Source organism: Myotis myotis, unplaced genomic scaffold (assembly GCF_014108235.1).
Source record: "Myotis myotis isolate mMyoMyo1 unplaced genomic scaffold, mMyoMyo1.p scaffold_m19_p_11, whole genome shotgun sequence".
NCBI lineage: Eukaryota > Metazoa > Chordata > Mammalia > Chiroptera > Vespertilionidae > Myotis > Myotis myotis.
This window is the reverse complement of record NW_023416315.1, coordinates 41,638,145-41,662,961: the sequence shown is the minus strand read 5'-3', so window position 1 is coordinate 41,662,961 and position 24,817 is coordinate 41,638,145. Positions and strand designations below refer to the sequence as shown.

Genomic DNA, 24,817 nt, shown 5'->3' with positions numbered 1-24,817 from the left:
GGCCCCAGATCTCTTGGGGCTACTTTACTTCTTATCTTTGTAGATGCTGCTCTTTGCTTTGTTACCTATAGTTATCTGTGGGCCAAAGGAAATAACGGTACTTCAGCATTTCAATATCAAGTCTGTTTATTTATTTCATCCATTCTTTTTTTTTTTTTTTGCTGTCATGTAGTTCTGTTTTAACATATATTTAGCACTTTAAATATTTCCTTGTTATTAACCATAATAATAAATTCTAACTGAAAGAGAAGATGATTTTTTTTTTTTACTTCATTTTGCTTGAAGGAAGGGGGAGCTTTTGGAAGCATATGGAGTAGCGTGCAGAGGATATGGAGAACAGTGCGGCAGTGAGTGCGGGGGTGCAGGAGTGAAGGGAGGGAGGACGGCTGCTGCCACAGCCTGATTAGGACCCCACTGCCGCCTGCTGCCTGGACGCGCTGTGGGCAGCACATTTCAATGCCAGCCTACAGGTTGGTAAGTTGGCATGGATTTTCCATGAAACCCTTCTATGTTTTCCTCTAAATCTGTCACCCATATGCTGCTTTTTTTTTTTTTTCCTTAAATGGACTCAAGATGAATCCCACATTCTCAGTCTACTAACTTAAAATATATAAGCAGCACACATTCCTAGAGAATCTGGCTTAATTTGGGGCTCAGGTCTCCCTGCCCCCAAGATATTTTCTGACGTGATAAGACTACTCTGAATTTGGATGCAACTTTCCTCCCAAGGGGAGAGTGAAGGACTTTTCAGAAATAACTTCCCTGTGTATTGGAGTGCAAGGTGGCTAGCCTGCCCATCCTGGGGGCAGGGGGGAGGAGGGTGTGTGTGTGTGTGTTGGGGGAGCAGCCACACCTGCTGGGAGCCGTGCGCGCATGCTCATAGCATATGCTCTGCGGGCAGGTGCTTTTAATCGTCAGAGGAGCTTTCCCAGCACACCTGCAGCAGCAGAGCGAACAGAGACCAGCGGGCCCTCAGACAGCAGGGCGTACTATTTCTGTTCACACTTATTCATTGCTTTGTCAGAGTCCCCAGAATGGAGCATCTTCTGATTCGGTTTATAAGTAGAAAACACATTAAAACAAAACAAAAACCTGCCTAGTATTTGTGCCCTTTATATCCAGAGCCCGACAGACAGTAAGCATCCTCGCTGTGGGGTTTGAGAAATGCTCCCAGACCCTCCTACCTCTGAAGTCGCTCCCCTCCCAGTAGCTGTCAGCCTTTTTCTCCTCACTAGGAACTTGCACTGTCACCGAGGTAAGTCCCTTTTTTGGCCTAAATTGGCACTTGGGAGAAGCAGAGGGATGTAGAATAGGGGACAGAGGCACCTTTAGTCTTCTCCCCGGGGCACCTGGACACGAGGTGCAGTGTTCCAGGATGGAGGGGAGATACGATGCAGCCAGCCTTAGGGTGCTGGCACAGGAGCAGAATGGAGATCCGCTCCCAGCTCAGGAGCTAACCGTGCAGATGGGCCCAGGATGGCCACTTGGGGTGAGGTGGGGAGAGGGGCTGCATGCCTACAACAGACAGGCCTGTGTGCTCTGCAGTGTTACTGAGTGTTGGCTTTTAATACTTCATGGCCCAGCCCGTGATGGGCCAGTCACTGCTGCTGCTGCATTGTTCATAGCACCTGCTTTGAAGCGGAAGGCACTTCAAGGCTGGTGAGGTTTTGCTTAAGGGCATCGTCATGTCATGTTTTTAGGTCTCAAAGTCCAAATCAGGGAAAACGGGTGTTGTTTTGTTTGTTTTTTTTACAAAAAGGCATACAATGAGACTAGCAATCTTGTTAAGATGATGCACTTAAAAATCATTAATAAAGTTTCCAGAGTTTGCTAAGAAAAGGACATTTTCCTCTCAAGTTAAAAAGACACACACATATAATACTAATCTACTTATACTTTAGGGCAGTGATGGCGAACCTATGACACGCGTGTCTGAGGTGACATGCGAACTCATTTTTTTGGTTGATTTTTCTTTGTTAAATGGCATTTAAATATATAAAATAAATATCAAAAATATAAGTCTTTGTTATACTATGGTTGCAAATATCAAAAAATTTCTATATGTGACACGGCACCAGAGTTAAGTTAGGGTTTTTCAAAATGCTGACACGCCGAGCTCAAAAGGTTCACCATCACTGCTTTAGGGCTTAGCCTATAGATAGTTTTAGATGTGGGTTTGCGTTTTGATGGTCAAGCTCTAAAATAATGAAAATAGCTCCAAATCTTTAAACACAGCGGTGCTAAGTCATACCAGGTAACACCACACAGAAAATGCTGACATGAATACATGTACTCAGTAATAACCCAAGAGGTTTTGCTAAATTATACGTGTGTATCACTGCCTGATGAAAAATCCCACAATCCAGTACAAAAATCAAACTGTGATTCCAGAGTCTTTTTAGTGGGTAAAAGGGACCCAAGAGCTTTGTTTTATATGGAGCACTTTTTTTTTAGACCAACTTCAAAAGTGCTTAATGATAGGTTTATTCAGGATAAGTGAGCATGCTGTGCTTTTTTCACTTGCTGGAAGAGACTTCGACCTAGCACACCTTCTCTTAGAAACTGTGTTCTCCCTGAACATAGCGGGTTATCTGTTAGCCAGGGTAGGTCTGTGCTAGTGTTTTCCACATCTGTCATCTTCGAGGGGTGATGTCCCATCCACAGTGGACGCCACTTGGAGGGAAGTGTTAAAAAATAGCCGGTTTCCCTTTTGGTAACCAGGTTATCGTGTATATACTTAGATTGGCTTCGTTTTCACATTCTATCCTCTCTGCCTCTCTGCACTTCAGGTTCTTAGGCTATTTAAAAATTATGGAGTTTTGGCAAACACCGACTGAAATGTGTATGGCAACTGCTTTCCTGAGCAAGCGTGACTTGATTTATGGCTGTTCCAGTGCTAAGGTTGTTCTCATATTGTAAGTTAACAAAATCTTGCTGTTTTTAAAGGTCACTGTAACTTGAGGTTCAAATCACCGGCACAATTTTATTAGTCTTCCCTTCTGAAGCTGATATGAGACCACGGTTTTCTATGTTACTCTCATTGTAACATCAATAAAGTGACTTTCAATGAAAGATCAATGTTCTTTTGATGCATAATCCCTGTAGTCCTGTTTTTCTCCCAGCCACTGTTTGTCTTTCAGAAGCTATGTGTGGATACAGGTAAGGGGTTTTCTTTCTGTGCTGCACTGTCCTAAACAAGGCCGTCAGCATGCTTAGAGATGCAGTGGTCCTTCAGGAGAGCCTGGATGTGTTTGCTGGACGATTTCCTCAGCCGGGCAGCAGGCAGAGCCTCCTCCATCTACCCACCTGCTATGCCTCATCTTTTTGCACTTTCTCCCGGACCCTAACAAGGACCTGGCTCCGTACCCTGACCTAGAGCCCAGGCAGTGGGCTTATTTAACAGCTCACCTGTGTTAGACTCTAAAGCGATGGGCCTCGGAAGGCTGTTTAAGTTCGAGTTCATAGACTGAAAAATTGTTACACCTGACGCTTCATCATCTGCCAAGCAGCAATTTCACCCACCAGTCATATATATATATATGTATATATATGTATAATGTATACATTTTATATTTTTATATATACATGTAATATGTATTATTGATTTCAGAGGGAAAGGGAGAGGGAAAGAAACATCAATTATGAGAGAGAATCATTGATCGGCTGCCTCCTGCATGCCCCCCACTGGGGATCAAGCCTGCAACCCCGGGCATAAGCCCTGACTGGGAATCGAACCATGACCTCCTGGTTCATATAGGTCGATGCTCAACCCCTGAGCCACACTGGCTGTGCTCACCCACTAGTCTTTACCTTGGAACTTGCACTTCCCTTGCCTTTAGCTCTTAGTCTGCTGAGGAAAAAAGTAATATGTGAGAAAAATGGATTAAGGGCTTGTACATGTATTATAACTAAAAAGAAAAACCTAAAAAAAAACTTATGGTGATTACATAGAGCTCCATTTCTTGTATTTATATTTTAAGCATATATAAATATTCATTCAGATGTGCACTGAAACATTGACGTACTCAGCTGAGTGAAGGCAAAGTCTAGTTCTGAAAGAGCAGAGGTTTGCGCTCACATGCCATCTGTGACCGACAGTACCACCTGGAACTTTATGCACAAGTGGAGCCTCACCTCAACTTTGGCTCAAGGGGAGAGAGCTGTGAGCAGTTAGGTAAGACTTCCGCGTGCTGTCCATGCCAGTCGTCCCCAGAGAGGCACCAGGCCTCCTGAGCCACATCCTATGGAAGCACTTGGAAAGGGTGTATTTCATAACTCATGGAATCTCTTGAAGCACAAATCTGTAAAATTAAATCAAATCTTGAGTCGGGGTGACTGGAGGAAATTAATTCTCCAAGTAACTGAAGTATTCAGGTTTGACCTCACAGCTTTACCAGAAAAACAGACCAAGAGACAGTTGTAAAGAAGTGGGAGAGGTTGCACTGGAAGTATATAATGAATGAGACACAGAGCCCAACATAAAATAGAAATAAGGCAACACGAGATTCACTTGTAATGAAGACTTTGGCTGTAATTAAAGAAAGGAGATGTATACGTCAAATTCCTCAAGGGGAAGGAAACTTTCTAATGTAGGGACATGCTGAAGACCAGGCTCCATGCTTTCGGAAAGAAATAGTGAAAGTAGAAGTGGAAGAGATACAGAGACTTGCTATAAGGTATCAATAATTAACACCGAATCGAGTATTTCAGAGACATGGTTTTGTGTCCTTTCGCACTTGACCAAAGGCAAATTCAGAACCATGATAGCTGCGGCTCACCTTGGGGCTCATCAAAGCAGTCGGATGCTTCAAGTATGGCCCATCACCTTGAGTCGGCAAGAGCCTTCTTCCTCACACCCTTAGTCACTTAGAAAACAACCCTTCCTTAAACCGTGACTTCTCCAGAGGATCCTGGTGAGTTTGAAGCAAACAACAGGCCTGGGACTGAGGGTGCTCCCTGCCTCCTGGTCCTCTGAGCTGTCTGGCCCTCCTCTGGACAGCTCAGGATCAAGCCAAGCTTTGTGCCTCAGACAATATCTCTGGAGTGAAACCCAGGGCCGGGCAAAAGTAGGTTTACGTTGTGAGTATGCAAAAGTTGATTCTTGTGTTATTTTCCATACGAACAACTGTAAAGCTACTTTTGCCCCACCCTGTATAAACCAGCTGCCTCACAGTCTAACATGTAGTCCAGGTGTGACTACTTGACATAAATATATAAGTTGGGGCTGAATAAACGTGTATAAATGAATATATATTTAGCAATATTTGAAAAATAACTAGTTGAAATGTGGCTAAAGATGCTCAGAAATGTTTGATTTTCATTGGTTGGCATCAGAATGGTAGTTGTCATGTTGGGCCCCAGAATGAGACAGGTGTTCTGCTGGCAGGGAGAAATTAGACTAAGTTTATTATTTTATCTATTAAGCTCTCTTGCAAAAAAGAGCAAACCAGCCCAGCTTTAAATTTAAGAAACAGAAACATTATTGGTGTTGATTCTACCAACACACTTTTTCAGAGTCAGATTAACCCCAGGAGGTAACAGCTAATCCCTGTTCAAAGATGGAGAAACTGAGGCTCGAAGATGACCTAAAGTGGTCAAACCACATCCACAGGAAGAGGCACAGGCAGCACTGGAATCCAGATCTTACTTAGAAGGACATGCTTTAAGGTTTTTTCTAAAAAGCCCTCCACTCCAGTGTGATACCTGCTGATCAGAGAACATCTGGAAAAGTAGCAGGAAGGAAGAAAATGAGCTCACGATCCTGACTCCCAGTGGCAGGCACAGCAACATTTCGGAACACAACTTCCAGACCTTTGGTTGTGTATATTCTTTAATGTCAGTGTGAACACATGGCATATCAAAATGAAAGTATCAATATTTAAAAAATTAACATCTGATTTTAAAGGGAAAGCACACATATTATAGAAAGCTTGGAAAATACTGAAACGTATAAAGGAAGTTAAATCACCTAGAATGCTGTTAGCCAAAATAATCATAGCTCATATATTCGTATATTCCCTTAGTTTTTTCCTGTTAATTTTCTTTTTTACATAGTCAAGCTCAGAATGTACAAGGTTTTTAAGTATGGTTAACAAAGGTCTACATGGGTGATGACGAAGATCTTGGTGACAGACAGTATTTGCCATTCAGATTATTCAATAGGTTTTCAAGAGGCAGAAAATAATCACTCCTGTCCCCATCTGTTCATATGACTATCAATCAAAACATCTGTAAGCCTTAAAGCCTTAAAATTTCTACCAAGATGAACCCTGACATAGATTACCATGTTGTTGTTTTTTTGCATTACTGTAGGTATAAAACATTTTACAGGATAAAAATACTCCACACAGCCCTCGCTGGTTTGGCTCAGAGGTTAGAGTGTTGGCCCAAGGACTAAAAGGTTCTGGGTTCTGATTCTGGTCAAGGGCACCTACCTTGGCTGCAGGCTCATTTCCCGGCCCTGTCAGGACATGTGTGGGAGGCAACCAATCGATATGTCTTTCTCACATAGATGTTTCTCTCTCTCTGTCTCTCCCCCTCCTTCCCACTCTCTCTAAAAATCAATGGTAAAAATATCCTTGGGTGAGGAGTAACAAAACAAAACAAGAATACGCCATACATAAAGCTTTCAATAACATGCAAGAGCCCTTCTAGGGGAGGAATGATAGCAGCTGCAGCCTGACGAAAAGGTTTTAGTATCCTACAGTGAAAAGTATATAATGTGCCTTAAACATTCTGCACACTTAAATTCACATAAAACAGGGTTAATATGAAAATAAGACATGACAATGGCTCAAGGAAGTTCTAAACGGTGTTACAGAACTGATCTTATATTAATAAAATTCCAAAGAATTTATTACCTAAACTGAAAACAAAAACTTCAGATGTACATAAAGTAATAAACCTTTACAACAGCTGTTAAGGAAAAGCGGTGAAGCAAGTTTACACGCGTCACTGAAGGCAAGCAAAGAGCGAGCGCTCCCGCTGGAATATCGATCCCGTTCACACAGCGCCCTCTGGATTTAAATACTCATGACACACTGGATGAACTGAAAGAGAGAAGAGTCAGCATTACAATGCAGACCTCTTAAACTTATACACTCTAACTTATGTTTAAGCAACTTACATTTCGTATTCTAGTTTGAACTATGGATTTTTAAAACTCCTTTATAAAATAAAAGTAAATGACATATGGAAAGGCTCATTTTTTTGAGGAAAGCAATCTAATATAAAATCCAATGGGTGCCCTGGCCAGGTTGCTCAGTGGGTTGGAGTGTCATCCCCATACACCAAAATTTACAGGCTCGATCCTGGTTGTACAGGAGGCAACTGGTCAATGTTTCTCTTTCTCTCTCCCTCCCCCTCTCTCTAAAATCAATAAACATCCTTAGGTGAGGATTAAAAAAGAAAATCCAATGGGTTTCTCACGTCAAAGCTCACATCAGATCTTACTCCAATGAATATAGAATTATTTAAATTCCAAATACTCAAGAAATGGGCATGTCCAAAAGTTCATACTCACAAATAGAAATAACAGTTCAGTTTACACAGTCATATCACATGGAGACTTCCAAACTGCACAGGGTTACCCCATTACTCTAACAGAGCTCCTTTAAACAGTTTACTCCCTTCAAATCTGCTTAATCAATCAATGGAATGGTAGCATGCGAGTGTGTGTGTGCACAGAAACAGAAGCTCTGACCCTTCTGCAGTTCAGAGACCCCAGCTCAGAAGCATCAGCATGTGCTGTGAAGTGCTTGCTTGTTCCGCCACTAAACACACACCAAGAGACTGGGCTTCTTATCAGTTTTCTTTTTCACTCTTCTAACACCAGTGAGGACTGTGCACTGCTAATCCTGCAGCATTCCTGCAAGGCCCAGCTGACCGCCCCGTTTCAGGGAAAAGGAAACTAAGGATCAAAATGTTGAGGTATCTCTTAAGTGGCCCCATCTGAGGCCAAAGGCTGTGACTTTCCACTCCACAGGCTGCCTGTCCTTCGGAAACAGTGACGGGACTGTCACCTGAGAAGTTGCACATGAAAGAGAACACATCTTTCAGCAGAAAAAAATAAACATTTACACACAAGCCTTTTCAAAGTATACTCCTACGTGCAGCAGCTGCTGAGCCGAATTCACATGCATCTTTGTATTTTGTGACGGAGCAACATTTAGTTTATTCAGTTATCACAGTGACTTTATTCTAAAAGTAATCTTTAAAAAAATCAATGGCTTTCAAGCAAAAAATGGTGAAACAACTAAACCTCTCCCTTGCTTTGTTACGTATATCCAACGAATGCAATCAAAGGTGGCCCTCGGTGACCGTCATGCTGGTGGCATGGCCTGATCCTACCTCATTTAGTGTGGCTGGTTAGTAAACCCTTGAGCTTGTGCCTGATGTCCTCCATGAAGGACATGGGTGTGTCACATAGTGTCTTGAGCTCTTAACGTTCCTTCTCAGTGACTGAGAAGAAGGCAAAAGCAGATACGCTGAGCGATGCTTTTCAAGGACATTTCTGACTAAAATCTCACAATAGCCAGGTAAAGAAGGTATTACTTCCTCCTCTCCCCTCACACAGGCTCAGAGCAATGCAGAAACCTGCCTGAGTGACCCAGCCAGAGCGGGACAAGCTGGGCTTTAACCCAGGCCTTTTTAATATACAGCAAACAGTGTTCTGTGGGTAAGATGAACAATAAATGAAATGGATAAATTCTGAATGATAACTCCTGATCACTGAAGCCTGGATTACTCTGGCACCCTTAAAATCTGCGGTTCTCAACCTCTGGGTCGCGACCCCTTTGGGGGTTGAACAACCCTTTCACAGGGGTCGCCTAAGACCATCGGAAAACACATATATAATTACATATTGTTTTTGTGATTAATCACTATGCTTTAATTATGTTCAATTTGTAACAATGAAATTGGGGGTCACCACAACATGAGGGACTATATTAAAGGGTCGCGGCATTAGGAAGGTTGAGAACCACTGCTTAAGATGCTCCTAACAGTTAACTTTAAAGGGCATCCCATTTGGTGTGCATCTTATGCAGCTACTCAGTTCTGAATTTCCTGAGACTTACATCATCATAGGGGAAATTCACAACACCTTGCTGAGAAGTATCCCGTCTTCGAAAGTTGTCTGTAAAACAAGACAGTAAATTAAAAATATATGAGCTCGCAATAGTTAATTATTTTGGCTTTGGGTTCACACTGCAATAACATTTAAGTTGTACAACCAGCCAAAATAACCAAAGCAAAGAAGCCAATTATATGAATATGAACAAAAATAATAAACAACAAAGTAATACAATGTGCAGAAGTCGGCCATCTGTCTCCTTCAATGTGGAGCTGGAGGAAAACACTTTATCCCAAAGTCAGTAAAAGCTGTGCGGCTTCTGAGGCCATTACTTAATTTTGATGAAAGCACAGATTTCAAAGTTCTTAATGTCATAGATGTTGTTTAATTAGGAAATAGGTGGTGAACGTACTACGGAAAACAGGCCGTGATAAAATATTCCACCTGAGCTCTGCCCTATTGAAAAGGATTTACTTTCATTAAAAAATCTGCCCTCAAATTTTTGTTAGGATGAGTAAACATTCTACAACCTGATATTAAAAAGAGTAAAAGGAATGGAACAAGAAAAAGTATACAAGAGGAAGAAAAAGAGTTGAGGGAATAGAAATGTATAGAGATTATTGATGTCTCATCATTTCAGAAATACACCTGAAACAGATGACCACTATTTTAAGTTACTTTCCATCAGGAGGAAATAGGAAAGAGAACTACAAATGAGTGATTCACTCTTTTCAGATATTTCACAACCTAGGGAGAAGTCACAGAATACTGCTCATACTCTGTCAAAAAATTAGTCTGTCATGTTTTGGAACATTTCAGTAAAATTCTGTCAGGATTTTTTTAATGGCAGCTCATGTACAAATCTGAAAAAATAATTCTGCTAGATGAGTTGAATAGAAATGTTATGAAGCCACTTAAATTAGAAGAAAAAAAAAAAGATTAGGACAATAAAAGTTTAGAAGCACTGAGAAATGAAATGTCATAAAAATGCGTGTCTTCTTGACCTATGGTGACGACACCGTCTCAAAGAACACACCTGTCAGGGCTCGCAGCTTGACACAGCAGGCGATGTAGTCATCAAAGGTGATCTTCCCATTGGTGCTGTATCGTTTTGCAATTGAATTCACGGCCTGGGGACTCAACCGAAATCCTGAAAGGAAGAAAATTAATCCAGCCAAAAGGTTAAAGGATGACAGAAAGATCATTAAAAAATAAGCACAATATTTTAAGACTGAGAGTACTATTAATACCCAATACTTCTAGAATATAGAAACTGCCTTCATGCAGCAGATTTAGAAATTTTTAAAAAAATGACCCCTCCCCATACGCACCCATTGTTGTCAGGGCCTTCTGCAATTCTTGAGGATCCACCGTGCCACTCCTGTCGCTGTCAAAGCTGGTGAAGTGCTGTCTCCAGCCATTCAGGACAGACCAGAGTTCCTTAAATTCACTGAAACCCATGGTGCCTGACAGATCTCTCTGAACTGTAGTTAAGGATTTAGAGCATCTTTTTTTAGGGCAATATTTTCTAATGATTAAGTCAAAGATCAAGGATCAGGAAATTCAATGTTCTTTCTGCTACAACGGTTAAAAACGTTACAGGGCCCCTGGGAAAAGAGCTGAGTCCACCTTTTCACTGTGGGAGAAAAGATAATCTATGCGATATGATTACAAGGAAATGTCATGGTCACTGTGAGCTACAAGTAAAAAGCGCTCTTGTTCCTGGAACCGGTTGCACTTTCTGGATGCCCCAGGCTACGCGGCTCACCCTTCCGTCCTGGGGCCCTCGTGGGGCCTAACGCTCCCTTGGTAAGCTCTCCCAGACCCACGGTTTTCACTTTAGCAAGTGAGGTGGGATGGAAGGTACCGGAGGGCCAGCACTTGCTAAACTGAGCCCAACAACTGTGCTGTGCAAATTCCACGGCTTGAAGGTCAGGTGCGAGTCACATAGAACAATCACTGCTGAAGCAAAAACGCTTCCCGGACACTCCAAGTTCTACACTGCTCTCCTCAGCTGCTTCCTTGAATTCTGGAACAACCAACATCTTAATCTTACTAAGCTCCCTTCCTTTCTCCAATTTCCACCTTAAAAGCTAAGGATTTAAAAAAAAAAAATTGGTCATTTATCACTGTGTTCACAAGGTATTAATTCTTAGAAGAATCCCTTTAGGGAGGAATTTTTTTTGACAAGAAAAAATACTCCACATAGCAATCCAGGTAAAGGATACATCCAGCATCGAAACCATAAGCCGACAAGTCTCCAGGTTAAAAGCTGTTAAATCAAGGAAAGTACATACCTATTAATACAATTTCAAAAATTCACATTACATTATATACACCTTCAAATTAATTGGGAATACGATTTACACACTTTTGCTTCACAAGAAACGGGGCCGTGTTAGAGTTGAAACAAGAACGCCATACATGATAACTGTTGAAGCTGAGTGACGGGTACATAGAAGTTCGCTGTATAATTATCTCTATCTTGAATAGGCTTGAAGTTTTCCATAGTATAGTCTTTTAAAAATATTATGTACCTTCTTACCTTTGAAACTGTAACAGAGTGAGTTCAATTCACCATAACGAGCCACAATGTACTAGTATTACACCCACCACTGTGAGTAGGAAGGTAGGGGTGCTTTGTTGCTGCTCATACTTGAATATAAATAGCTGGTTTGCTAGTTCTTTGTCTAATCATATTTTTCTTTCTTTTCCCTAAATTTAAAGTGAGGCTCTGAATGGCAGCCTCCTACCTCAAATAGCCTGACCTCTGTTCATACTCAATAAGATTATATATGGAACCAGATAAACACACTTGCAAGAATTGTGATAAATAAGAGCGCTCTGGAGTAAGATGCAATGAGGACTTAGATGCTCCTTCCTAGTAAGAGAAACTTTGTAGAAGCAGCAGCATTTAGGCCAAACCTTGAATGACAGAAAGATGGGGGACACTTGGTGACAGCCAAGTAGAGCTAGGGGCCAGCATAAGCAAAGATGCAGGAAAGTCTGGGGCAGGCAAAGGAAGTGGGAGGAAGTAGGTACCTTTCCATGAGGCTACACTACCTTGAATTCCTGATAAACTGTTTAGCTTTTATTTTTAGGCACCATGGAGCTACTCCAGGTTTTTAGAGGAGGAGAGTGACAAGTTAGAGTTGTTTCAGGAAGAACAGAAATCTGGTCATTTTTTCTGAGGGTTCAAAGGGAGGGAATGCGATGGGCAGTGAACAAAAGTGAACAGAGAATCCCCCATTCCAGACCGTTCTAGGGACTAGAATGCTGATGTCTAATCAGTTGGGGTGAGGAAACTCTCGCTCAATATTACTTGTATTTTCCCTCCAGAAAAAACTTTTATTACAAGTTCTATTTTACATAATTGCAAAATAATCTTCACTGGAACTGTACCTTTACTCTCCTTCTCCAGTTCATTTTACTAGCATGGCTCACACACCTTTTCTTCTAGGAGGAACCCAGTGTAACAGACCTCCCGGGAGAGCCCTGCCTCCAGCTGTTTCTCTGCTGCTCAGAGGAACAACTGCTCACAAGGCAAACACAGAAGCTGAATGACTATCTTACAGATGAGCAACTGCCCTCATCAACTCCACCTCTAGGTATGGCTGCTTCCTATTTTCAGGTTACAAAGGTGCCTGTAGGTCCTGGGCTGCAGTAGACCCCTCGCCCCGCGCCTGTGCTGTTTCCGTCTGGAAGCTGGGTTTAAGAGACCCGTGAATGTGTAATTTCTGTATTACAAAACTCGGTCCGACAGCTGTCACGTAGGATGGCTCTGTGGTTCGGTACAGCCCCCACCACCAGATGAAATGAGCACATGAAGCTCATCACATGGTCCCGGTGACTCAGGAAATACCTTCTCCAGAGCTCACATGGTCCTGATGACTCAGGAAATGTCCTCTCTAAAGCCACACCCAGAAGTGTGACTTTCTCAGATGAGATTTTTACAAGGACTGCTCTCCCAGGATGAACAAGCCACTTTGTTATTCAGATTTAAACCTCCCATACCTCCTCTATGGAGGAGTGTAGAATAACAGAAATCTATTTTACATAATTGCAAAGTAATCTTCACTGCGACAGGGCTCGCCTTGCTAAACCCTGTCATTAGACTGTCTGTTCACTAGCCGCAGCTGCTTGAAGTTAATGGGTAACAATGTGCATGTACTGCCTACAATAAAAAAAAAAATCCCCTCATCTAGAAAGTGTGTCTTTTGTGTAGGGGTAGGACCAGAGTAAATGGCAGAAATGTAAAAGCTTCCTCCCTTGTGTTAATTCCCCCAACTAGGAAATATTAACAGGATGCTGAAGTCACATGAAACAAAGGATGAAACCAGAAATGCAAATAGTCTAAATAGAGAGCCAACTAGTAAATGCGCCATGTCAAACAGTAAAAAAGATGCCACTACAAATCCTCAGGCGTGAATTTTCGTTTGGGAATTTTAATGCACAGTCTCCCAGGCAGTGGGGGCTTCGATTGGATGTTCTGCCTCAGTGAACAACAGGCAAAGAAGTTGGCAGCTACAGCACCTCAGTCAGGACACTATCGTGTGCCCTGGGTATCTGTCAGGGTTCAGAGCTGATCTGAAAGGAGGCGTGTGGGGGGATGAGAACAAACCCCCACCCCCCCCTCCCCGATCCGTTAAGGAGGCAGCCTCTTTGCAGTGGTTCCCTATCTGCAGCTGGAGGCAGAGCTCAAAGGGCAGGGCAGTGGTGTGAGTGCTAAGTCACAAGGCAGCAGATTCAGTCTGTGAGGAACTGCAGAGGAGGGGAAAGGAGGACTCGTGGATAGAGTTAGAAGTTAGGAAGGGAATGTCTTAGCCCAAACACATTCTCTGAAGTGGAAAGAGGCAAGACCCGGGAATGTCATGCCAAATATTCGTGTTGCCAGCAGCATGCTGAGACCAGGAATGCAGACCTGGCTCCTCAAAGACTAAGGGTGGATGACAGGACCCGCACTCAGAGCCAGGAGTGCAGGCAGGCCACTAGGGCACCAAGCCACTCAAAGTCCCGAGTGCCACCAGGCTCGGGACAAAGTAAGCTCTTGGCAAATAGTAAATGCTAGCTGTTGTGAACGAAAAAGGGACCATCACCAGCTATGGGGAGCCACATGGCAGGCCCGGCACACTCAGTGACCGAAAGTAACCGCACAGGATGGTCTGGTCATAAATTCCTACCTGGGCAAGCCATGAGGGGTAGTCCCGTCCCAGGCCTGTATCTTCCTTAGCAAAGGTCAATCTTTACACTAAGTGAGCCCAGTCCACTGTGATGCATCTAGGACAGCGGTGGCGAACCTATGACACGCGTGTCAGAGGTGACACGCAAACTCATTTTTTTGGTTGATTTTTCTTTGTTAAATGGCATTTAAATATATAAAATAAATACCAAAATTTTAATCTTTGTTTTACTATGGTTGCAAAGATCAAAAAATTTCTATATGTGACGGCACCAGAGTTAAGTTAGGGTTTTTCAAAATGCTGACACGCCGAGCTCAAAAGGTTCGCCATCACTGCTCTAGGCTAACATGCCTTTGAAATGTCAGAGTAATTTTCTTTCCCTAGCCCTGGAAGGCACAGCCTCAGGCACCACAGCACCCCTCATTGTTACCTAACTCCCCACATACCAGCTCTAGGTGCTATGAATGTTCATTATTAACTATCCTGCACTCACCAATGTAAAACCATGTGCTTCTCCATGTTGCCTTTTACTCAACCCTAGAGATTTCCCCACTTTGCTTTCTCCCGCCTCCTTAATCTACCACCAATGGATTTCATGTGCCTTTCTTACATTTGCTCCCTTGATTCAAAAATACATAAGAGGAACTGCAAAACTGCCATTCTCTGGGGCATTTTCTCAATTTGTTGAGATTTTGCTTCTGGCATGTCCTCAGCATTTTGGCTTAAATAAACTCTTATGAAACTTTTCTATGGCGGGACAGTCTCCTGTCATTAAAGACACCTAAGCTGGACGATTTCACTTCAGCACTTTAACTCCCTGGGAGGGAGACCACGTAAACTGTTTCTGCTTCGCATGGTTCCTGCGAACCCAAATAAAGGGAACCCAAACCTAAGAAACCCACTAAATTGGCAGGTAGTGTGGAATGATTTATTAAGAACTGCATTCAGATTCACACTTGGAAATAAGAAACCGAATTTCGCTTTTGAAATTCTAAATGTTGCCGGATCGGGAAAGCTCAGTTTCCTTGAAGGCTGTCATCATAAGCGACAGCTAAAATAGGAACCGCAAGAGCACGTCTAGAGAAACTCTGGGACTGGCAACTTACGTTTGTATCCTCCGGCGATGCCCGACTCTGTCAGGCATTTCTGCAATTCATCAGCATCTATTTGTCCATCCTTTTGAAAACAAAAATAGGAAGAGAAATCACCATAGTCATCTGTACCATCCAGTTCTCTGTTTACTTTCAGTGTTCAATGTAGCAGTAATAACCAAGAAAATAAGTATTATCATACATGAAATTTTTTAAAAGAAATACATTTCAAAAATAGGTGTTCTTTTCTTCATCCTACTTCCAAAAATAATTGTATGATGAAATAAAGGGAACTCTTCCACCAATGGATAATTAGGGCCATAACAAAAAAAAAAAAATGCATTTCTTAATATCACTTTCAGACTCTATTTTAAATAATTATTACACAAGAATTAACACAGTCAGGAAGCTGCTAACACCTATACTTTATTATTACCAATATCTTTTCATCATTTCCTCTAAATTCCTGAATTAGATTTGGCATAAACACTCTCAAGTGTAAGGTTCCCCTCTTAATAAAACACCGAGGTGAATTCTGTTTCTTCCATTGATACTTGATATTTTCAAATGAATGAATACAACGAGTTTCTGACTTGTACTTCTCTTGTCTCTCTCTGAGCTGGAAAGTGCCAGAGTTAAGCATTTTAAAATAAAATAATCTATGTATTTGCTTAAATTCTTATTCTAGCTTTTTTGGGGGAGGGGAAAGCAGGGCACACAGCTGACATCAGCAAATGAAAGGCATGGTTCAGAGAGAGAACTTCCTGTTCACTTTGCTGGTAGTGTGGTGAATGGTGACTTCAGATCATAACTATATATATCTGGGAGAAACAGGCTCCCCGGGCCTATTCATGGGCTGGCCTAGGCCTGAGCCAGGTATATATTATTTTTAGGGATTTAAAAATAAAACACCTAATTCCTCAAGTCCATACAAGTTCTAAGTGGGGAGCAGGGTGAACAATTGGAAAGGCCAGGGATATGCTGATACAGGCCAGGCTGTGAAAGCTAAGCAGGTGGGGTCACTTACAGGGCCGGAGGCACAGGCCATCTACGAATGTGAGTCTTGAGCTTTGCTGTGTCTTGTGGTTTCAAAGATACAGATCATTAACAGATTAAGGAGATACTTCAAGGGAAGCTCTTTCAGTTTTAGACTCAATTTTCCACTCAGTTTCTCAAACTGAATTTCTTAGAGTGCTGTTCTAAAACCTGGTCTTAGGCTTTTATCCCACACTTTCTGTGGCATTCCCACATTAAGACTGTGTTGCTTCTAGCGTTTGACCAAAACAAAGCTAAGGTGAATTTATATGAGCAAATGCCTCGGGACATATCTGGGTTACACCTACAGCATATTGCCCATACACAGTGACGTCCGGAGCCGGGGAAGTGACCTCCCTCATGCCCACCACTCCCTGTCAAACCACTCAGAATTCAGAGAAGTGAAAGCTGGTGGGGAAACAGGCCACAGCAGCTAATAAGGACATAGAAGGCTGACCTAGTAACAGCACCTCCATCAAAGTGAAACTAAACTGTTCACAAGATTAACTTCCTGATAGTAAGAAGAGAGTCGTACCTTTCTTATTTTGAAGCTGGTGGGTTTTTTACCATAAATACCTATTTCCTAAGGGGGGTAACTGGTTAACAATCAAGCTCAACCCAAAGAAAGTATCCATTGGAATCTGGCTGTAGAAGTCTACTAGTACATCATGCCTTTAAGTTGTACAAACAGGGGTTTGTGGTCACCAGATGGGCAATTTCTTCTCTGGAAGCCACCATGGACCCTGACAACTCAGGTGTAGAGACATCTTTCTACCTCACAGATCTCCTAAGGGTATTAATAATCTCCTCTTGTGTTCAATCGGACCCTAATCCAATCACAAGTTTAGTTTTGAAGTGAACTAAGGTCAACACCAGGAACACTTTGTCCTAATTTGTTCTGAATATTCGGAAATAAGTAACTAAGCATTTTCCCCTCTTTTTTTCTTCGGCAGAAGCAAAGGGATTCTTTTCCAGAGGAAAGGTCGTTTTACTGGCCCCTACAACAAAGACTAATACAAATGTAGAGTCCGATGATTCTTAATATTAAAGGGAAAAGCTAACCTGTCCAGCTACTGCTGCAAAGTAACCATACAGCGGATCCTGCGTTTGTCCGGGAAACGTAGGCCCTCCCGGGGCCCCTCCATACTGTAAAACAGAAAACACAAATTCAGTATCATTTATTCCACTGAACCAAGTTTCATTCCTCCCCCACTGGGTGCCTTTGTGCAAAGCCAAGCGATGGCCCGCCCTCCCCATCCTTTACCTCCCCACCTCAAGTTCCTCTTCTATAAAACGGAGATTAAGAATATTATCAGCCTCATGTTCTGTTTCTTGATCTGGGTGATAGTTATTTGGGTGTGTCTACACATTCTTTTTGTGATAATTCACTGAGCTGTGCGTTTTTTTTCTCTACCCCTTCCTTCCATGCTCGCTCCAGTAGGATTTACAAACTGGAGGCTTGGACCAAAACGAATTGTCCTGACGTGACATCGGCGCAAGCGAAGCAACTGAAACCCCCCTTTTAACCTTCAGGTCACTGAAGTAAATGCCACCTAGGCAAGCAATTTAAAAGCAAACTTAAATTTATTTTTATAGCGTGTTATGGCATTTTCAAAGCGTCTGGGGACAGGTGTAGCCAGGAAGGGGGAAGGTGTGTCCGGGTTGGGCTCTTTGCCCGGGAGGGAACACTCTGTCTTGGAAACAGTTCCCAGGACAACGCGCATCCCGGACGCCGGGCCAGGGGGCCCTCCTCCAGGGGGCCTTTGACTCGGGCGATCTTTCCGGACCAGTTTTCCCCACTTTCTTTTAAAGGAAGAAGCAGGTCTCTGGTCCATTCTAAGTTAAAATGGCTGTAGCTCTTAGGGAAAACACAGAGGGAGGGGGAGGAAGCCAACACCCCATCTGCACAATTTCACGCCCCGTATCAGAGAGTCCCAGGGTGGGCTTCTGGGGTTGCAATCCACCCGCGCCGTGGCCCCGCGCAGCCGCCCGCGGGGAGACGGAGGGGACGGAGAGAAGGAGGGAGCCAGAGAAACAGGCCGAAAGGGCCGGGCGAGGCAGCGGGCAGGGAGAAGCCGGGGCGGGAGGCGCCGGGAGCCGCCCCAGCCGAGTCGCCAAGTGTGGTCTCTGGCGTCCCCGGTGCCCAAGGGTCGCGCGGGCTGCACTTACCCCACCCGGGTAGTACCCGCCGCCGGCGCCGGGGTGCCCGGGGTGCCCAGGGTGGCCAGGGTGCCCAGGATAAGCCATGGTGCAGACTGCGCCGCCGCCGCCCCGCGCGCTGCCGGTCACCGCCTGCCCGCCCGGATCGCACCACGCGGCGGGGGGACGCGCCCTGGAGTCGCCGCGCGCCCGGGCCCCGCCGCGGCCTCGGCCCCCGCCCGCCCCGCCCGCCCCGGACTTTCAGTGTCAGACGCTCAGGCCGCGGGTCGTCAGAGGTCGGGTAGGTGACTTCAGACCCGCCAAGTAATTCACACCCGCACCTTCCTCCCTGCGGAGCCAATGGTACATTCCAACATCAATACAGGGCCCCGGGAATTCTTTTTTCCTTCCTATTTGGCTGCTTTCTGACTTTTTAAAATTTTTCAACAACTTTGTTGGAAGGGCGGGCCGGCTCTAAGCAGAGTGCGGCCTCGCGGGGAGGCGCTGAATACATTAGGGCAGCTCTTAGGAGCTTGTGGGGAAGGAGGCGTCGTGGAAAGATCAAAATATGAAAGCGCCCTTGCAAAAACAGGGATAAACTTCAGGAACTGGGGGCAGGGGAGCGTTTGGCGTGCGGTGCACATTTCACTGATGAAAAACCGTCGGCGTGCTTCCTTGCCAGGGGACGTTGTCATCTGGGGTTAAGCTGGGCGTAGCAGGATACGGCCTGGCCTGGGGAGGACGGAGGGCAGGTGCTGGGCGGGGCAGCCAGACCCAGATCTTCCATAGAAAATGAGTTTGAATTAGTGTCTGGATGAATCAGGCAAAATAAACCCTCTCTCCAAAATGACTCAGCTACTATTTATACAAGAAAAGTTTTAGAGCAAGCGAAGAGTGTGCTGGTAAAAAATATTCAGGAAGGTGCGAGATCGGAACTTCTCTTAGGTGATTCAGAAAATGGTTTTCTTTACTTCACACGTTTTTTTCTTTTTCACCCAGTTGAACAGTCTGAAGTTTGGTTGAATGTTTTTGGCAGAATGCTTTTCTGGTGTTTTTTTTTTTTTTACGTTTTTGAAATGTATTCATGAGCAAGGTTCACAGTATATGCTGTGGAGGTTGCACAGAAAAATTGAGAGTCACCAACACTGAACAAATGGGAACCTCTGCGGAGTGGGGTTCTGCGCTTGTTCACCCCCATGGATAGGGTTCCTCCATGCCCAGTGCCTGGGCGGTTTTTCACTAGGGTCCTTGTTTTCCTCTTCTGTTGAAATTCCCTCCAACCCTCTTTTTGGATACCCAAACTCCAACAATGAAAGTCCTGAATTATGAGAAAAAAATTCTAATAGTCCCTGTTCTCTCATATCAAATAAACTATTTTATTACCTGTTTTGTGTTTGATTCAGAAAGTAGATTACTGTTTTCAAATGGCATAGCAAACATTGAGGTAGATTAGGCATTTTATGAGTCCGTTGGCCTCAGTGAGGTTCCCCCCCCCCTACTTTTGTGTGTGTGTGTGTGTGTGTGTGTGTGTGTGTGAGTGTGTGTGTGTGGTAAGAACACAACATGACATCTACCCTCTTACAAAATTTTAATTGTATAGCAGAATATTGTTAACTACATGCGCCAATTCTTTAGGACCCTTTCATTTATTTAGTTAGTTGAGTATCCATAGAGACTGTCAAAAATTGCCAATGTTGACTATATTTCAAGTCGTCACTGCGGTGTATTGGAAAAAGTTTTCAATTAGTAATCATTGCACCTCAGATAAACCCCACTGGCTATGTATGATACTGCCACTGCCAAAGCTAGAACCTTTTATCTTGCATGACTGAAACTCTATACCCATTGAACAACTCCTCATTGTTCCACACCCACTTATTGCACATTTCTAACTCCAGCCCCTTTCTACTTTCTACTTTAATTATATAATAGGAATCTCCTTTCTCATATAATTGGAATCATGCAGATCATACAGTATTTGTCCTTTTATGATTAGCTTATTTCACTTAGCATAGCATCCTTGAAGTTTATCCATGTTGTAGCATATGACAGGATTTTCTTTTTTTTAAGGCTGGATCCATTGTGGAATTACTGGAACATACGATAGTTTTACTTTCAATTTTTGAGGAATTTCCATATTGTATGGTATAGTGGCTGCACCATTCCACATTCCCACCATTTTTAAAATCAGTTTATTAGTTTTACTTCTGTTGAGTTGCAGGTGTTCCTTATATATTTGGGAGACTAACTCCTTATCAGATATATGGTTTGCAAATATTTTTTCGCATTCCATGGGTTGCCTTTTCATTCTGTTTCCTTTGCTGTGCAGAAACTTTTAAATTTGATGTAGTCCCACTTGTTTATTTTTATTTTGTTGCCTGCGCTTTAGGTGTCATAGCCATGAAGCCACTGCCAAGGCCAATGCCATGAAGCTTTCCCCCTATGTTTTCTTCTCGGAGTTTTACAGTTGTAGGCCTTACATTTATGTGTCTAATTCATTTTGAGCTGATTTATGCATATGGTGTAAAATAAAGGTGTAATTTCATTCTTTTGAATATGGTTATCTAGTTTTCCCAGCACCATTTGTTGAAGAGACAACCCTTTTTTCCATTGTGTATTTTTGCCACTCCTGTCAAAGATCAGTTCACAGTACATGTGTGAATGTATTCCTCTGATCTTTATTCTGTTCCTTGGCCTCTGTTTTGATGTCTGTTTCTTCAGAAAGAGGTAACAAGAAGTAGTTATAAGGAATAGGTGGATGGTGAGGGCTAAACTCAAAGTTGAATATAAGCTCTTGTAAGGCTCAAGTTCAAAAGAAGGATATAGAATATAAAATATCTGTACGTAATGCAGAATTAGCTTTGTGGATAAGCAACTATGCTAATTGTCATTTCAGTTGACTTTAGACTTCTTTCTACTGCCCCATTGCTAAAGAATTTATTTACTGGGGTGCTGCAAAAGAAAATTTTACAATTGTTGATAGCAAATTGGTAAGCTGTTGCTGCTACTTCAGTTTATGAAAAAAAAAAAAAAACCCCACCCTGTAGCAACTAATAATACCAACAACAGACAGATTTAATATGTACTAGACCCTCTTCTAAGCACTTTACATATTTGCTTAGTTCTCATAAAGTCACCTGAGATAGATGCTATTATCATTCTTGGTTGAAGAGCTGAGAGAGCTTGCCCAAGTGGAAGCAACACGGAGCTGAACTATGCTGCCAGACTGTCTGGGGCTGGAGTCTGTGCTCTACACCTGGGGCAGTAAACTTTGTATAGGGCCGAGCAGTAAATACATCACTTTGTGGGCCTTATGGCCTCTGCAGCAACTACTGAATTCAGCCATTGTGGCATCCATAGATAATATACAAATGAATGGGTGTGGCTGTATTCCAACAACAACTTTGTATATGGACACCAAAATTTGAATTTCATACAGTTTTCATATGTCATGAAACATTAGTCTTTATTTTTTTTCTACTATTCAAATATGTAGTATTTTCCTTAGCCCTCTGGTACAACACAGAAAGTGGTCCAGATTTGGCCCTTGGGTAGTAGTTAGCCAACCACTGCTAAAAAGCCCTCCAGGATTCTGGTTTTAAGATAAAGCTTGTGGGTAGCAGTGGCTGACTCAGCCTGAGGAATGATGACTTCCCTGGGATAGGCTCCTGTGTGCAGAATGGCTTCTGCAGAGTCTTCCCCAGAAAACCAGAAGAACACTGTGAAACCTGGGCCTGTTGCCTCACCCTATGCAGTAACAATAGCCAGAGGGCAGGCACAATGACAAAGCTGACGCAAAGCCAGCTTTTAAACGTTTATCCAGGTGACATGGATATCTCTATTCATGGGCTCAGTATTCATTTCAGGAAAAAAATACTAAGAACTCGACAAGAGATGAATTTACTTTTATGGTTTGGATATTCCAAAGGACATGAATGGACAAGGTGGAGAGTGAGAGAAAGAAGCCACTTTACTAAGTTCTGGGCATGCGCCAAGTATTGTACTAGAGACTTCCTTATGGTATTGCCCTAAAAGAACATCACCTTCCGAAGGAGATGCGGTTACCCACATTTTATAAATGAGGAAATTGAGGCTTAAGTAACTTTCTGCAAGTTACACACCAGGTCTTTGACCCTTGACCTACCTAACTCTGAAGCAGGGGTGTTTTAAAATATAAGCAAACTATAAAGATATGAAGCCAAGTTCTTATTTTTTTTCATCATGTACTGCTTTCTCAGGAATTGGGGCAAAAGAGAGGCTGCAGGAAAAAAAAAATGCTAGAGATAGAAAAACTCTCCCAAGCTCTTAAGTATCAGCTATCATCAAAGAGTGATACTCATGTTCTTCATTCTCAAGTATAGCCTAGAGGAAGAGTCCACTCCTTTTGTCTATTTTAATTTTGAACCAAATAAAAAACCCCATGGAATAAGAACTCATTTTTATCCTTATACCTTCATATCACAGAATCTGAGGTATGGACACTGCAATCCTCAAGTCGTTTAAAGAAACTCAGCAACGGAACACTCAAGCGGTACACGCTAGTTAAAAATAGGGATTCCTGACTGGCATGGACACTCTGGGGAGCCAGAATACTGTTTTATGTGTCCTAACGATTCACTAAATCATAGCAAACAACTGCAAGAGTTACGCAGCCATGCCACTGTTATTGAGGGCTGTGGCAGCAGCATGGGTGAGGGCAAGAGCTATAGGTTTATAGCGAGGGTGTGGATCATAGTCATTTTGGGAAATCATTGGGACCTCAGAAACCATTCTGACTGTCTTCCCCAATCATGTTGTTTTATGAAGAAGATGAGGAAACTGAGCCTGGGAGAAGGCAAATGATTGGCTCAAGCAGGCCTCGCCTGATGTAAATATTTCACTCTTCCTATTAAAGTTGGTGCATCATTTGACTATGCCTCTCAGACAGGCTCTCGTTCTTTTGTGATATACCTTCCCCAATCCATCCATATGTTTTCAAGACAAAACGCAGTGTGGACACTCTCTTTGTCCCTGGAAAAAAGTTAATATAAAATACTATGTGTAGTAGTATCCATGCTGAACTTCCTTGCTCAGAGAAGTGGTGGAAGAAGTAGTCTAGCTACTGTAAGTAACTACAGTTGTTTCACCATTTCCTGCAGGTGAATTAATCACAGGTCTAACATCTCTGGTAGAAATGTGTAATAACATTTACCAGACTGAAGTCTCAACTTTTTTTTTTTTTTTTAACTCTAACGTGTATGTTACCCTAGTCTAATTGTGTGTAAAGTGTTTAACTGGTTCCTGTTGATAATAATAAATCATGAGCCACAGCTGTCCAATAGAACTTTCTGCCATACTGGAAATATTCCATATCTGTGTCATCTAAAACAGTAGTCACTAATTACATGTCTGTAGAGCATCTGAAGTGAGGAACTAAATTTTTAATAGAAATTTAAATAGCCACATGGCTACTGAATAGGTTCCTTCTGACCCATTCCTTCCCTTAGTGAAGCTTTTAGCTAGATGGATGATCAAGTGTAACCCGGAAGCAGATTTTGAAGAATATATGTGTGTGTGTATGTATGTACATGTGAGTATATTATGTTTTGTAGTTAATATATTAGAGCAGTGGTTTGTCAAGTATCTAAGACTTTATATGGAAGAATCAATTTAACTATCTCCATCTAAAACTTATTACCAGAAGAGCTATAGATATTTTATCTTCAATTACATTACATGCTTTAGAATTACTGTTCTATGAAACAATTTGTATTCATTTTATTAAAATGGGTGGATAACTTTAAATTAGATCAAACTTTCTCAGAGAAAAAGGAAATACAGAGGAAGCTTTTCTCTTGGCAAATTAAAGAAATTTGGGGGCACCTAATTCTTTAGGAAGCTGAAGCTATATAGAGAGCTTAATATTCTATGCGTCTATACTAATAGTTTCTTTATTTTTATATTGCATTTACTGGATGACATTGGCTAATAAAATTACATAGACTTCAGGAATATAATTCTGTAATACCTCATCTATATATTGTATTGTGTGTTTACGACCCCAAGTCAAGTCTCCTTCAATTACCATTTATGCCCCCTTTACCCTCATCTTCCCCCCATCCCCGTTCTCTCTGGCAATCACCATACTGTTGTCTTTGTCCAGGAGTCTTTCTTTTTTTTCTTTGCTTAATCCCTTCTCACTGAGCCCCCAATCCCCTCCCCTCTGACAGCCATCAGTCTGTTCTCTGTACCCATGAGTCTTTCTCCACTTTTTTTGTTAGTTTATTTTGTTCATTAGATTCCACATATAAGTGAAATCA

At 42.6% G+C, this 24,817-nt stretch overlaps 1 protein-coding gene and 1 non-coding gene across 2 annotated transcripts; both read right to left on the bottom strand.

The window, feature by feature from the left end:
• Nucleotides 1-6,793: 6,793 nt before the first annotated feature.
• SRI (sorcin) lies at nucleotides 6,794-18,701 on the bottom strand. Its single transcript, XM_036328269.1, has 8 exons — nucleotides 18,549-18,701; nucleotides 17,442-17,525; nucleotides 15,360-15,429; nucleotides 11,302-11,345; nucleotides 10,405-10,552; nucleotides 10,110-10,223; nucleotides 9,078-9,136; nucleotides 6,794-7,049 (listed from the first exon to the last, which is right to left on the bottom strand). Exons 1-8 carry the CDS (start codon nucleotides 18,624-18,626, stop codon nucleotides 7,023-7,025), a joined length of 624 nt encoding a protein of 207 aa, XP_036184162.1. The 5' UTR covers nucleotides 18,627-18,701; the 3' UTR covers nucleotides 6,794-7,022.
• A 1,480-nt stretch (nucleotides 18,702-20,181) lies between these two features.
• Nucleotides 20,182-20,325, bottom strand: LOC118666722. The gene has a single exon (XR_004971051.1). It is a non-coding gene; the product is annotated as a U4 spliceosomal RNA (small nuclear RNA).
• Between the last annotated feature and the right edge of the window lie 4,492 nt (nucleotides 20,326-24,817).

What these genes read in the sequence shown, in the direction of transcription:
- SRI (XM_036328269.1), bottom strand. Translation starts at nt 18,626, where the DNA reads ATGGCTTATCCTGGGCACCCTGGCCACCCTGGGCACCCCGGGCACCCC. An exon ending in GCGGGTACTACCCGGGTGGG is followed by an intron (nt 17,526 to 18,548) that starts GTAAGTGCAGCC and finishes TCTGTTTTACAG; the next exon opens with TATGGAGGGGCCCCGGGAGG. An exon ending in CAAGCTGCGAGCCCTGACAG is followed by an intron (nt 9,137 to 10,109) that starts GTGTGTTCTTTG and finishes CTTGTTTTACAG; the next exon opens with ACAACTTTCGAAGACGGGAT.